This window comes from Pseudopipra pipra, chromosome 22, assembly GCF_036250125.1.
Source record: "Pseudopipra pipra isolate bDixPip1 chromosome 22, bDixPip1.hap1, whole genome shotgun sequence".
Classification (NCBI taxonomy): domain Eukaryota; kingdom Metazoa; phylum Chordata; class Aves; order Passeriformes; family Pipridae; genus Pseudopipra; species Pseudopipra pipra.
Window position 1 is genome coordinate 3,428,990 of NC_087570.1, and position 15,064 is coordinate 3,444,053.

At 42.9% G+C, this 15,064-nt stretch overlaps 1 protein-coding gene across 7 annotated transcripts in view; it reads right to left on the reverse strand.

The window, feature by feature from the left end:
- The window catches only part of RERE (arginine-glutamic acid dipeptide repeats), a 204,006-nt gene that overhangs the window by 62,181 nt on the left and 126,761 nt on the right, over positions 1-15,064 (reverse strand). For all 7 annotated transcript variants that reach the window (XM_064678476.1, XM_064678475.1, XM_064678473.1 and 4 more), the window contains 3 exons: positions 14,830-14,954; positions 13,903-14,002; positions 5,833-5,931 (listed from right to left, as the gene is read on the reverse strand). In XM_064678476.1, the coding sequence (XP_064534546.1) occupies positions 5,833-5,931; positions 13,903-14,002; positions 14,830-14,954 (324 nt within the window). The remainder of the gene's footprint in view (positions 1-5,832; positions 5,932-13,902; positions 14,003-14,829; positions 14,955-15,064) is intronic.

A 15,064-nucleotide genomic window follows, 5' to 3' on the forward strand; every position in this document is an offset into this window, starting at 1 on the left:
GGGCTTTGCATAAGTAATTTCTTGACCTGCTCTGCTGGATTACAAACCCTTGCAAACATATCAGGAAAAGAGTTTTCCCCTACCTTGTCCTTTTTGGAAGAAAGATCTCCATTTGTATTTTATGATAAATGAGTTTAAAGCCGAAGCCAGGTGTGGATATTTTAAAATTTATGAACTTGTAAATTGATGTACACGGCCAATTAAGGTTTAGCACCAGCAAGGATTAACTACCCCTGCACATAAATTTAAGAGGTTGTTTGAATCAGGGTTGTTTACCTCAACTACTCGACATCAAGAGCAATGTAAAATATTTAAAAGGCAGAATATTTCATGATAAAAGCTGGTGCTCAGGGATGTCACAGGGTGTCAGTGACAGCTCTGCACGGAGATGCACAAGTTAAAAAAAAACCCTCCTAAGGAAAACTTGGCAATTTCCCTCGGAGAATTCAACGTCTCTGAAGAGATGGAACAAAGTGCAGAGGGAAAAGGAAGAGCTGCCCAAGAAATGAAGTGTTGCTTTATCCAGATTTCCTGAACTTTGGGAGGCTCAGCCCTGAGTTTCAGAGGCGGTTCCATCAGCTCTTCATAATCAACATCTGCCTGGTAATCAGGAGCACAATTCCATGCAGGAAAAGCATCCCTGTGCAATAAGCTGCAGCAGAGCAGCACAAGCCCTGCCTGCAGCAAGCATGCATAAATAAACAGAATTAATAACTACCCAAGTGTGGACGGGTGACTTAATCTGTTTCGATTAGATGCAGCTCAGCCCGAGGCCTTTGTGTTATTTAAAATGTGTTCATCATGTTTAATTAAAAACCTAATAAACTAGAGCTTCTTTGGGTTCTGATTCGTCTCTCTCTCTTCTGGAAGGCCTATTGATTTCTTTAGTAGTTTTGATAGAAAGAGAGAGGGGGAAAAAAAGCACATTCTGGACAAAGAGACGATGAGGTGAGACGGAATCAGGGCTGAACCAGGAACAGTCAGAACCAGCTGGTTTCCCTCCACACTTCCAATGCATCAGGAATGCCAGAGGAGAAAACCATTTAAATGAACAAAACTGAAGGTGACCATGGCATCCTTTACAAATTCTAGCCACTGGATAGGTTATTGATCTGAAAGGGAAGCTCATTTTTGGACCTGGAGCAAGCGCAGGGGTCAGAATTGTACTGAACATCCCTGGGAGTGGAAAAGCAATTTTGCAGAGAAGATTTTCGCCCCAAAGACGTGTGGAAATTTCATAAGGACAATTTGTCTTGGGAGATATTTCCACTGAAACCACGCCAGGAAATATGGACGTTGAGTTTAACCTGAACTGAAAGAAGTTAATGCTCATGGTTCCAAATCTGGAAGCTGCAGAAGGTCCAGAAATGCTGCAATCAGGGCAAGCACCAGAGTAAACACAGGCACTGTTAAGTTTGCTGTATTTATTCTCCATAAACACCAGGTCTGCATGTTCCAAAATATTTCAAAACTGACCTGGAAATTGTATTTCCAACTGGAGAAGAAGGGACCAGCACCATTCCATTCTTAGGAGGGATTTCTGATTGCTGGCACCCAAAATTAAAAGATTTCTGATTGCTGGCACCACAAAAGAGACAGTTTTTGAGGTGGCCACCAGCTCAGTGCTCTGACTGCCATCCCCTGCTTCAAGTGGAGCATTTTGATCTCTCGGTGTGTTCAAAGTCAGACAAATCCCAGTGACATCCAGTGCCCCTTTTCCCAGGTACCCTGACCTGCTCCAGCAGAGCCAGACATGGAATTCAGTGGTAGGGAACTTGGAAAAGGTGCCAGCTGGATCAAAACCACATGACTTGCTCCAAGGTTTCTCCCCAAATAACCCACCTCCTCCAAGCTGCTCTGCCTCCTGCCTGCCACTGCAGCCTTACACTGAGGAGACCCCACCAGGTGATGCTGCTCAGGGTTGGGGAGTGCTCACAACGTGCCCAGAGAAGGTTTTATATATGACAATTGCTCCAACTTGTCCACAGGAGTAAATTCATGAGCATGACAAGAGAAACCAACCCCTCCTCGTCAAATCACTGCTGGGAATTGATGCTGTCAGGTGGAGAAGGAGCCCTGACAAACAGGAAACAGCTGCTCTCAGAGCTGCATTTAGACCCATCAGGAAAGAAGTTGCTTTGGCCACTTTTGCAGGCAGTGTGCAAGACTGGGTTTCACACTGTGCCTCTGAATTTACATACTGGGATTAAAAAAAGAAAAAAAAAAGGGTTTAAAAATAGCCATAGGTTTGGAGAAGCCAGGGAGACAACAAACCTCCGTCTTCATATTTACAAAGCCTTCCATGTAATTCGATCACTGGCCAATTTTATCCTCTGTTTAATTTGATCTAAACCTCTGCAACCACATCATCAGCAGTAAAAATAACAGGACTGCCATCCTTTATTTTAATCAGGTCTGATATTGCCAAGCAGCTCTTAGATCACAGTTTGGTCACAGGGCAGCAGAGCTGTTCTAACTGACGAGAAAGGTTTTGTCTTTGGGCAGCAGAGGCCACAGAAAAAGTTAAAAAAACTTGAGAAAGAACCACATTTTCAATAAATTTGAGTGATGCACAGTGTTATATCAGAAATGCTAGAGAATACACAGAGGCTGTGCTGGACAAGGTGTTATCATGTGCACAACAAAATCAACAACAGGAATCACCCAGCACAGCAGAAGTGACTCAGCCAAAATCCTTGTGCAAGTCACAGACCAACCAACTCACAGGGCATTTCTGGCTCTGGGAAGTGTGGAGTTTTAAGAACTGGTTTTGTACTAAGCCAGTTCTTTCCCTGAATCAATGTGACTACACTCCACTGCAGTGGCTTTTACCACTGCCCAGTTCCTGGAGGTTGCCCCAACACTCCTTTCTTTCCCAGCCACACAACCTTTACAGCTTCCCTGCAACAGCTCTGACACTCATCTTAAAAATCTGGCAGAAAATGAAACTAAGAATAACAAAAAGGGAAGTGTGACCTTTTTTTGGGGCCCACAGGCAAGGCAGGGGGAGAATATGATGGGATTAGAAAGGCAGGAATGGAAAAACTGAGACAACAAAAGCCATGAGCTACACTATTATCTTCATTATTATGACCTACATCATTATTATTATGATGATTATTTGAGTTGGTCCCATGCCACAAAGCCTTTCTCAGTTCAGGTTATCTGACCAAAGCTCTGTATCAGGTGTGGGATCTGCTTATTTATCCAAGTTGTAAAACTTAAGTAAGTAGATATTTGCTGGGCTACAGGAAAAGATTAATTCTAAGTCCAGCACAAACAGGGACATGGATTGGACCTGGGTCTTCTACTTCCCTCAGAATTGTGTCTCTTGGATTATCAGCCCACCACAGGATTAGAGGCCTCCTCCTGCTCATCACTTGCCATCAGGAGATGGAGGGGCCACACATAGTTAAGGTTCTCAAATTTAACAGTTAAACCCACATTTAACTGGTTTGGCCAGATTTTGGGTTTGATAGATCAGTATTTTCTGAAAAACACTTCAATATAGAATTGCTAAGCAGCCTGTGGATCACACAGAAAGAGTTTTCCTCCGTTTCAAAGAGCCAACAATAGGGAAACTTCCCTTGCAAGTCCCAGAAATGCTCCCAAGTGCAGAGCTGCTGCTTTAATCCCGAGTTTTCTCCAAGCTGCAGGGACAAACAGGCTGGGGAGCTGTGCAGGTGGAGCTTAGCTGGCTATAAATAAGAGCACAGTTTGATCTTTGGCTCTGCCGAGGCTGGAGGGCTGCCAAGTGTTTCTGGAAACTTGGATGGAACAGAACAAGAACAAATATGATAAAATGAGCTGGGCCTGACAATGATTTATAGAGTCAGTGATCGTTGCTCTGTGCTCACAGTCTGCACTTCTGGAGTAATGTTTCACTTTGCAATAAACTTTGTTTTTTCCATTCCTAAGGCTCTATTCTCCCTCTCATCTAACAGGAGTTGAGCATGGAGAACCCCTGAGCTGCAGCACCTCCAGCACTCCCAGTGCAGCTGATGGAAAAAAACAAGGAGGGGGGGGGGGAAAATCTACACAGGAAAGAAAAAAAAAAATAAAGGTGTTGGCCCTGTACAATTTAACCATGAATGTGTGCAGAGAAAAGGGGCTGAAATATGAACACAAACTTCCTGAACACAGGGCAGAGCACTCCAGTGTTTGTTCCAACAGTCAGTTCCCTAAACAAAATTCACTTTTACCACGAGATAACTGTAAAACTTATCAGGAAGGAGCGACTCAGGCTTTGCCCTGCCAGTGTCAGCACATGACCCTCCTTCCCTCCCTGACTCCAGGCAGCTCCTGACCACAAAGGTTCTTTGTTGGATGGTGGAATCAGCTGCAAACACGGGTTTCTGGGGCCTGGCTGAGCCCTGACACAGCTCCTGCAGGAAGGTTTGCACAGGGAGAGAGCAAAGCCCCTGAATTCACTGCAGGACTCCCTGAAAGACTCACAGAGAAACAAGAGCTTAAAAAACTCTCCCCAGCCAGGGCCTGAATTATTAAAAACACCAAGAGACCACCAAAGTTCCCCCGTTAACCAGCTCTGTTTTATAACACCAATCTCACTTCAGTAGAAGCTGAACAAGAAAACAACCCTTTTATTTTTGTTCAGGCCTTCAAATACTTTATCAGTTAACCACCTTAAAAATTCATCCATTCATTCCTATCACTTCTCCATGAGTAATTCTATCTTGCACTGTACCTTATTTTTTCATTTATATATTCATGTCTCTATATTTTCATTTATATCCCCATGTCTCTATATTTTCATTTATATCCCCATGTCTCTATATTTTCATTTATATCCCCATGTCTCTATATTTTCATTTATATCCCCATGTCTCTATATTTTCATTTATACCCCCATGTCTCTATATTTTCATTTATACCCCCATGTCTCTATATTTTCATTTATACCCCCATGTCTCTATATTTTCATTTATATCCCCATGTCTCTATATTTTCATTTATATCCCCATGTCTCTATATTTTCACTTATATCCCTCCATGTCTATATATTTTTCACTTGTATCCCCATGTCTCTATATTTTCACTTATATCCCTTTGTCTATATATTTTTTCATTTATATATATATATATATATTCATATATATATATATATTCATGTCTCTATGTTCTTTCACTTATATCCCCATGTCTCTATATTTTCATTTATATCCCCAAGTCTCTATATTTTCATTTATATCCCCATATCTGTATATTTTCACTTACATCCCCAAGTCTCTATATTTTCATTTATATCCCCATATCTGTATATTTTCACTTATATCCCCAGGTCTATATTTTTTCATTTCTGTACCCATGTATATATTTTTCATTTATGCCCCCGAGTCTATTTTAATTTATATCCCCATGTCTATATTTTCATTTGTATACCCATCTTTATGTATTTTCTAATTAAGTTCTATACATTGAACAAGGCCCCACTGACTCAGGCCTGTGCAAAATTTACCCCGTGCAGCACATTATATTTGCTCATAAAGATAACCTTTTTAGGGGAGGAAAAACAAAAAACAAAACCAAAAAAAACACAAGTAACCAAACAAACAAAAACCCCCAAAACCAAACAAACAAAAAAAAACAAACCAAAAACAAAAAACCAAAACCAACCAAAAAAAAAAAAGAAAAAAAATTTTAAAAAAAGAAAAAATTAAAAATAAAAATTAAAAAAAAAAGAAAAATTAAAAAAAAAAAGAAAAAAATTAAAAAATAGAAAAATAAAATTTTAAAAAAAAAAAAAAGAAAAGAAAAGAAAGGAAGAGAAGCAACATGAACTTTAAAGGCTGGAGGGAATAAATCATTTCCTACCACTTCATCCTCAGTCCAACACTTCTCAATCAGCTTTGGCACAGGTTTCTTCACCAGGCGCTGCAGGGCCTTCCCAGCATCGTAGTTGCTTTCATGGAGCTAAAAAAGGAGGGAGACAAACAGATCATTCCATGGAATTTAGCAGGGAGCTGATATTTGGGAGGAAAACCACCATAGGGAGCCCACTGAGATGTTCTCTGCCTAATTGTTTTTCCTGTGGATGTCTGAAGTGAGATTTAAAATTGGGGTAATTTTATTATAAAAGAAACGCCATTAAACCAAGTATGTTTTCTCTTTCCTTCCTAAACCTCTCCCAGATAATGTTGGAGCCCATAAAGCACTGAAAACTTTCACCAAAAAATATTATTTTTACATTAGCAATTCCAAGAAAAATTATAAGGAGCTGCAACAAAGTGTTTTTCAAAAGGAGTTGTGTTTTACGCAGCGAGTTTTGCTCAGATCAGTAAAATCAACTGGAAAAAGTAACACACAGGAGGGACTGCAAGTCATGGGATGTGGAGTTTACCCATCCAGAAAATTCCCTTTATTTTTCTTGCACTGCAAAGATCACCATGGTGCTGGAAAACAAGTGTGGAAGGGAACAAACACCTCCAGAGAGCAACCAGGGATGTCCAAGCTCACCTCACCCTTTCAGAGGCAGAGCCTACAGTGCACCTGATTTTCTCCCCCAAATTCAGTGTCTAGAGGATCAAAAGTAGACAGGAGACATGAAAAATCAGGGTGGGGTAGAAAAACAACTGCATGGAAAAGAGCATTAATGGAGCCCATGAGAATCTCTGGCTCTTCACTCGATAGGAAACTGCAGATTTAGGGCCTGTCCTGCCTTCCAAGTGGAATTTTAAGCACTGAAGGACTAGGAAGGAGCTTGCTCTGTGTCTTCTGAAAATGCTCTCAAAGAAAAGAAATATTGCTGGGATGACAAAAACTGAATTATCTCCCAACACCATTTGCATCCCAACTTCTCTGCACGGACAGGAGGTTGTTTTTTTAAACACAGACAGGGCAGAGCAAACCTTCAGAGCTGTTCATGAGCATCACAGAATTCTACAAAAGACCCTCAAAGGTTTCTTTACAGCAGGGAACACCAAACCAGGGCCCTTATATTGCTTCTCTTGTCTTAACTCTTCAGCAAAACCAGCTTTTGACAGTCTCTAAAGCCAATTGGAGGATAAAACATGTTAGAAATCACATTGTTTTCTTCAATAACCAAACCCTTGCACATGAACTTGAAGGCATTAAAAGTAACAGCTCATTTATTCCATTTGCTGGTGAACTCAGTTCAATAGTTTTGGGCCTCCTTTAGAAAACCTGAAGAGCTGAGTCCCCAGAACACAACTGGATCAACAATTATTAGTGAACACTGGGGTCCAAAATGAAGAGGAGCAGGGCAGCTATAAAAGCAGATCCTTTGCACAGACCTCTCAAAAATAAAGCCACAGTGAGGGGGCTGAACACGATGCCAGCTGAGTTCCAGAAGAAATAATACAGGATGGGTTAAATTCACACAAACTGGCTCAGATCTTCTCTCACCAGGAACAAATCTTGAGCTGCTGAAGGTGCTCTTCCACCTCCACCAAGTTACTGGGGCATTCTTTATTTTTGAATACTTAAGGGAATTTGGAAGGAAGTGAAGTACTTCTAAAAATAAAAGGTCACTCCTGGGCACAGACCTCTGCCCTTACACACAGTGTGTTTTCACCTTCCTTAACTGGAGGCCTGAACACACTTTTTTTTCCCCTTACCAACAACTAAAATAACACCAGCAAACAGGGTGTTTCTGCAGTGCTTGAATAATATAATGAGGACAAGAAAGAAAACTAAGCCAGAGTGGATTTCTCTTCATGTTCAGCTTTCAGATGGCACCTCCAGGGGAGCTGCAGGTACTTGGGGCAGGAATTACAGGCAGAGTGACCACAGCAAACAAGGCTTCAACTTCCAAAAGTGATCTAAGCCCAGGTAAGAGCAGAGAGCTGAGCCTGCAGTGCTCAACCACCACCACTGACTTCAAAAAACCAAAAAAACCCAAGTAAAAAAACCAAGTTTCAAGCCCCCTGTGGTACCTGCAATACCCACTTACAGGCATGGAAATAAGATGTTGCCTTTTCTGCTGGGTACACATTAATTTTCCTCCTTGTTTGCACTCCAGCACTGGGAACAAATCCATCTTAAAGCAAAAAAGCACTGTTTGTTTTGCCAGCTCACCTTGCAAATGGTTGGGTTTTTTTTGTTTCCCTGTGCATTGCACTACCCAGAAGATTTTTCACTTAGGCAATGTGACAGTGTTGAAGAGAATGGTGCTTCTGTTTCCCTTCCCTCTCTGCTCCCTCCCCAAGCACCAGGAATGCCAAAGCCTCTCTGGAACTTGGAGGGCATCTTTATTTTGCCTCAAGGACAACACGTGTTTTTTTTCCCCTGGCAGCCCTTAATTGCCCAAGCAGCTCCATCTCTGCAAACAAAATCAACCAGACAAGCCCAGAAAGAATGGCCTGGCCTGACAGAAAAGTCAAAGTTTACAGGCCACCAAGACTGTCCCAAATCAGCAACAGAAAATACAAGCATTGACTTTTGACCAAGTAATTATATTAATAATATAATAGTCACCAAACCCATCAGCACAGGCAGGAAAGAAGAGTCACCTAACAGAGAAGACACACGTGTGAAAACAGACCTGATAAAGGTTTAGAGTCTCCTGAAAAACGTTACTTTCAGCAAGTAAAAAAAAAAGGTTTTTAAATGCCAGGAGTAGGATAATGCAGCGGGAAGGAGAAATATTTTCTCTAAGTGCTGGAATTAAATTTACCTGTCTCAATCTGGCTCATTCTCTGCTTATTACTTGCAGTCATTTAATGTATCTAAGCACTTTATTGGCAAGATTCAAACATATAAATAACAGCTAATGATGACTGCCTCTGGGTTCATTAACTTCTGGTTGAACTTCTCCAGGTATTTCTATAAACACTGGGTGATTGTCCTGTCAGGTGCAGAATCACCACTTTGAGCATTAACTCTGCCATCTCTGTTTTGCACCACTGTGCCTTTCTGTCAGCCCACAACTGCAACAGGAACAGACACAGAGGTGCTTTAAACCAGAAAATACAGGATTAAAGAACGACTCTGAACGTGCACATGTCCCAACCCCTCATTTCTGTTACAGCAGTCATTAAACAACAGCAGATCCCAGGGAAGGCCTGTTACCAGCCAGGCTGCACATTCCCACAAGGTTTCCAGCCCCTGCTCCCGAGCAGAGCTGCCATTCCTGTCTGTGAGGCTGCAAATAAATTCTCCTCTGGCACGGCTCAGCTGTCAGGCACCTCTGGGCTGTAATGAACCCATGAATTACATCTTGCAGCTCTGACATCTCTGGGCTTGCTCATCAAAATATTGTTCTTCAATTGTAATTTATAACTTAATTTAAATGTCCCTTTTACTGTGACCTTTTTAGCTCAGAGTGCCATTGCATCTGGCAGCTCCAGCTCCAGCAAGGCATCCTTTGGCAATTACAGTCATTAGGAGCTGCCTTGAAAAGCCCATCAGAGTTGGGCTGCATTCATGGCACAGTGTTAAATAATTGCAGTCCATTAAGAACAGTTACATTCCGGGGTCCTTTTCTCCAAGGAAAAATTGCTGCTGTCTGGTGGGACAGTATTATTGAACTAGTTGGATATGACAGAATCCCAGACTGGTTTGGGTTTGAAGGGACCTTAAAGTTCATCCTCTTCCACCCCCTGCCATGGGCAGGGACACCTCCCACTAGCCCAGGTTGCTCCAAACCCTGTCCAGCCTGGCCTTGGACACTCCCAGGGATGGGGCAGCCACAGCTTCTCTGGGCAACCTGTGCCAGGGCCTGCCACCCTCACAGGGAGGAGTTTCTGCCAAATATCCCATCTAACCCTGCTCTCTGTCAGTGTGAAGCCATTCCCCTTGTCCTGGCACTCCAGGCCCTGGAAAGAGCCTCTCTCCATCTTTCTTGTTGCTCCTTCAGGTCCTGGAAGGCCACAATTAGGTCACCCTGGAGCCTTCTCTTTTCCAGGCTGAACAACCCCAGAAAGGATTGTTCAGTCAGAACCCACTTTTGTGGGGATACAGTCACATCTTTGTGGGGATACAGTCACATCTTTGTGGGGATACAGCCACATCTTTGTGGGGATACAGTCACATCTTTGTGGGGATACAGCCACATCTTTGTGGGGATACAGCCACATCCAGCATTTATGGGGCAGCACTGGAATTCCAGAGTTCACCACGTCCCAGTGCTGGTTCTTCCCTGGAACGACCACTGGTCACAGACAAATCACATCCCAGGATGAGAGAGAAGGGAGAAGATGAGGAAAATGAAAAGCAGGATGAGGATTCCTGCCCTGTGGCTGGAGTAGCCCTATCTTTGGGTGGAATAACTCCAACCCAACACCTGATTTAACACAAAATGTGACTCAGGCCACTTCCTTCAGAAGCAGAGCTGACAAATCTCAGTTGGATGTGGATATTCCTCATAGCTATGGGCATCTTGCCCTACTGTGAAAATGGAATATGCTCCATTTAATTTTTATCAGCCCTGGCTGATACCCAGCAAGACAAAGGGGCCCTTCAGGGCATTTGGTGCTCTTGTCTTGTTGGGTATCAGATAAAACCAAACCAAAAAAAAACCCCAAACCCTCAATTTCCATCTCTTCCCCCCAGTTCTAACCTTTTTTAAGCATCTAAACAGCTCCAATGGCTTCCAAATGATCTAAGATGCTACTGATAAAGGTTGAAAAGCCTGGTATTTGTGATGCAGCCACTCTGCACACACTGGCACTGCCTAACAGCCCAAAATCCAGCTGCAAAACAGCTGTGGGGCACTGCAGGCATGGCCAGTGCTCCACACACACCCAGGGCAAGAACTTGAAGCAGCACTTAAAAAAAAAACTTCCAGAAAACACCAATATTTTTGCATACTCCCCAAAAACTTTAAAAGCAATCACAGCAGTCATTTTTGACCCTTTTTATCTGCCTGTTTCAACAGTTTCTGTAGAAAGGCTTTCTGACTCATCTAGCAAATAAAGTGCTGAAGTTTTTCCCCTAAGAGCAAGGATAAGGATGAATGGAAATTCAAAGTGGCCAAATTGTCTCATGCACTAGAGGTGGCTTCATCTCCCAACGTGCCCAGGCAGAGAGCACTGGCCCCTGAAGTGCTCCAGTACCTCGTTTGAACCATGAGAGTAAATGTTAATTAAGACTCATCCAAAAGGAAAACTGGTAATAATAAGAAATGCTAACATATATTTAAATAATTTTTTTTTATGCTTTCAACCTTGTCTGTAGTTAATGAACAAGAAAATCTGGTCTAAGGGCAAGTTAAAACAGGGAGTAATTTGTCTGGGTGACATCTGAGTTAGAACTGCATTTCCTTAAACTGATATTACACTGTCATGTTTGTCACTCATAATGACACGTTCCCATGTAACAGTGTGATGAGAAGGCAGAACAACACTATTAGTAAAGAGAGATTTACACAATATTAGCATATGATTGTTGTGTCTTCCCTCCATGTAGTAGTACCTGAGCTGCAGTGGTGCTGTTTTTATCCTGTGGGAGGATAGATGAGAGTTGCTGGCTCTGATTTCCCCAGCAAAAATATCATGGCATCAAAATGCCAAAAGCTCAGAGGTTCCACTCAAACACCAGGTCTGCACATGGGCATGCCCAGATTCTGTTCCATAGAACTGGTTCTCACCCTCACTCCTGGATCACAACAGGTCAGGCAGAACACTGGGGATGAAATGTCACTCTGGAATTTTTCCAAACCCAGCACAAAGCAGTGAATTAACTCCTCCTTGAGCTGGGATCTGTGAGAACAGAACTGCACAACCTCTGACCAGCAGGCACAGGTCAAAAGGATAACTGAGGTCAGGAGTTCCTGACACAGAGAGGATCTTAAACCACATCTGAGGCTGGAGCAGAGCTCCTGAGGGCACGGGCAGAGAGATGGGAGGGAGGGGAAGAGCTGCCCCAGGATTTAGCCCAGCTCTCACCCCACACAACCCACCAGCACAGGCTGAGGTTAAACATTCCCCATGGCACACGGGCTGGCAGAGCTGGGGCACCACCTTTCCAACACAGAACTTTCTGAGCTCGTTTCTCACCACATCTGGTGGTGAAAGCCTTGCAGGAGCTGCTGTGTCCTCCCCCCCTCCCAGCCCGACCCCAGAACTCATCAGCAGGGCAACAAACTCCAAAATGAAAACTTGCTTTCCTTCCTAAGGGTTACAATGACAAATGTGGCAGCAAATCCCAACAGCCAAACAAAGGAACAGGAGCTGGAGTTTTACCTGGCACGTTAAGTGAATAATCATTTCAATGAGGCTGAGATATAAATATAAATATATATGTCTGTATGTTGCACTGTGCCTTCCATGATCTTCATTTCTATCTGGTATAATTAACAATAAATCATTCTAGGGGCTTGCAGCACCTGTTATTACATAAATAAAACACCAGCAAAGAAGCTTGTCAAGACTGATTTATGTGAAGTGCTGCTCTGAAGTTTATTGGATTTCCATAATAAGAAATCATACCCTATCAGTTTCTTTTACATTCATCTTCTGGGTTGCATATGATAATTTCTAAACAAAAACACAACTTAGTGCAGGTTAAGAGTCTCACAAATTATTTATCAGATAAATCTGATCCATTTTAAATAGACAGTGAGAGATAAAAAAGAGGTGCCATTTTGTCAGGACAACAAATTTAACTGTTTGAAGTCAGTCTTTCAAAAAACAGGTTCTCAGAAATAAGTCACAGTTTCTTAAAATATCCCTGACAGAACTATTAATTATTAGGAAACTCTTTGCTAGAAAAACTCCAAGTGGACAAGGAAAGTATTTGCTAAAATAGATGTGCAATACAAAGAGAAAAGAATTAGAAGAACACAACCAAAATATTTTGGGACTAATCTAATTCAGAAGCAAGAACTCTACAAGTGCAACTACAGACTCCTCGGGCTGCTGAGTGATTAAAGGGGGTAATTAAAGTAGATGGCAAAGCAGTGAAGTTAAATGAATTTTCTGCATTCGTCTTTTATTATAGATAAGGGGAGAGAAACTCCAATTCCAAAAGCTCTTTGATGATTTTTGACCTTAACAGGAATTTGAGCCTCTGAGAAGGATGTTAAAGAACAGCTCAGCAGGCTCTGGAGTGGGGAGCCAGCAGGATCAGGTGGCATCCATGCCAAGGAAAGGCAGGAACTAAAATGGAACACAGGTAAGAACCTGAAGAGGATGTGCAATAGAGACTGAACTGCAACACTGATCAAACAGCATAAAAATCTGCATCACACAAAACCTTTAGGAAAGGAACCAAAGGACTCGGATTTCTACACTCCCCTCAGTTCTGGGAAGCACTGAGAAATAACACCTGACTTTGCAGAAGTCAAAGTGAGAACAACAGGGAAGGATTTAATTTGGGTGCAGAATTTGATCTTGGATTTCAGCTCATTACACATTCAAGTGTGTGTATTTGAACAAGAATGAAAGTTCTGGCACTGTTTACTTAGTAAGTATTACAGGGGAACATTTGAGATCTTAATACTGTTTTACTCCTGCCTGTTGCAGGATGAGAATTGATGCACTCTCTGAAACACACAAAATCAAACAGGAGTGGAAATCAAATAAAAAACCCCAAAGCAAGTGGTTTTGATAAGCTAATGCTACACAGGGAACATTCTCCCTGTTAAGAATGCAGGCATTTGAACCTCAGTTAGCATTTCAGACTGGCTGGACTGAATGGAAGGACCAACAGCTGGGTCAAGGGCCAGCTGAGAAAGTCACAATTCCAGCTGGTGGACCTGAGCTGAGCACACAGAACATTCCCTGGGATCCCCTTAAAGGCACCACCCAAAAGTTCAGCACTGAAGTTCCACAGCTCAGAAAATGGGTTGGGGTTTGAAAGGAACGTTGAGCTACAATCAGCCTCATATTGTGATCCCTAAATCTGTTTTATCTCCTGTTTCATGCACTGGGGAGCCCAGAAATAACTGGGAAGGCTGTTCCTCCCTGCAGGAGTTGTACTCACTGTGTTGAGGGCGTTCAGGGTGGTGTCGTCACGGGAGGCAGCGACACAACCGTCCTCTGTGGATCCTCCATCACACATCCCTGCAAAGGCTGCCATGCTCCTGTGGAGTTTGAGGGCAAAAGAGTTGACATTCCTCAGCTGCTCTTTGATGCACACATCATGAGAGGCATAAAGAGTGTATTTACAGCTTAAATCATGAATTTCGGGGCCTTGTGACACTGTGGGAACGAGGAGGACGAGGCACCGAATGCTGGTGGTTATGGAAAGCTGAGTCACCTCAGCATATGGAATAATTGTTTCATAATTAAAATCCAATCTAATTGGGTTTCATCAGTTAAAAATCTGCACTGCAGTAGTACCAGAGCCTGATGAGCATTAAGGAAGATACAACCTCCAGACATGAGAACAGAATCTCAGCAGAGACAGCAAACTTTTTGCTGTCATCTTAGTTTTATTATGTAAAAAAAACTAAACTGAATTGCAGATTCCCCAATCTCTGAATTCCTGCAAGCTACAAGTAATTTACTAAGACTCTGAATTACTGTGAATCTACCAGGCAAACCAGAGATGTGTATGGAACTGAAATGCAAACTGGAGCTCCAAACATTGTCTCTGAAGGAATCCTGTGCTGTCACGGCTCTTCCACTCAGAGCAGTTCCTTCCCTTCTTCCACGATGCCCATCCCACACTGGATCATGCCAGCACACACTGCTGGCTTTGCATTTTAAAGCCAAAAGCCACAGCTGATGCAAAGATGCCTTGTTGGCCCAACAGCAAATTTGAGCATTCTTGTCTCAAACATACATTTCAGCAGCCCCATTATCCAAAAGAGAATAAAGGAGGGATGGGATCCCACTGCATGGACACAGCACCCCACATTCCCCCTCCAGCATGACCCAGGCACTGCAGGATGGTGGCTGGAATTACCTGGCTGCCCTCAGGTACATCAGCAAGTCACAGTCGTTGACTCCTGGCATCCAGACGAGCTCTTCGTGCTGTGTCACCGTGTCACCGTCCGGGGAAGGGAAGGGCTGCAGGTCAGGGAGCTTGGCCTGGGTAAAAACGGGGTTCAGACAGACATGACAGCTCTTCCTAATGTTAGGAAGCTTGTAAATTCTCTGCAACACTATGATCTCATAGATGGAAGATACTCAGGCAACAG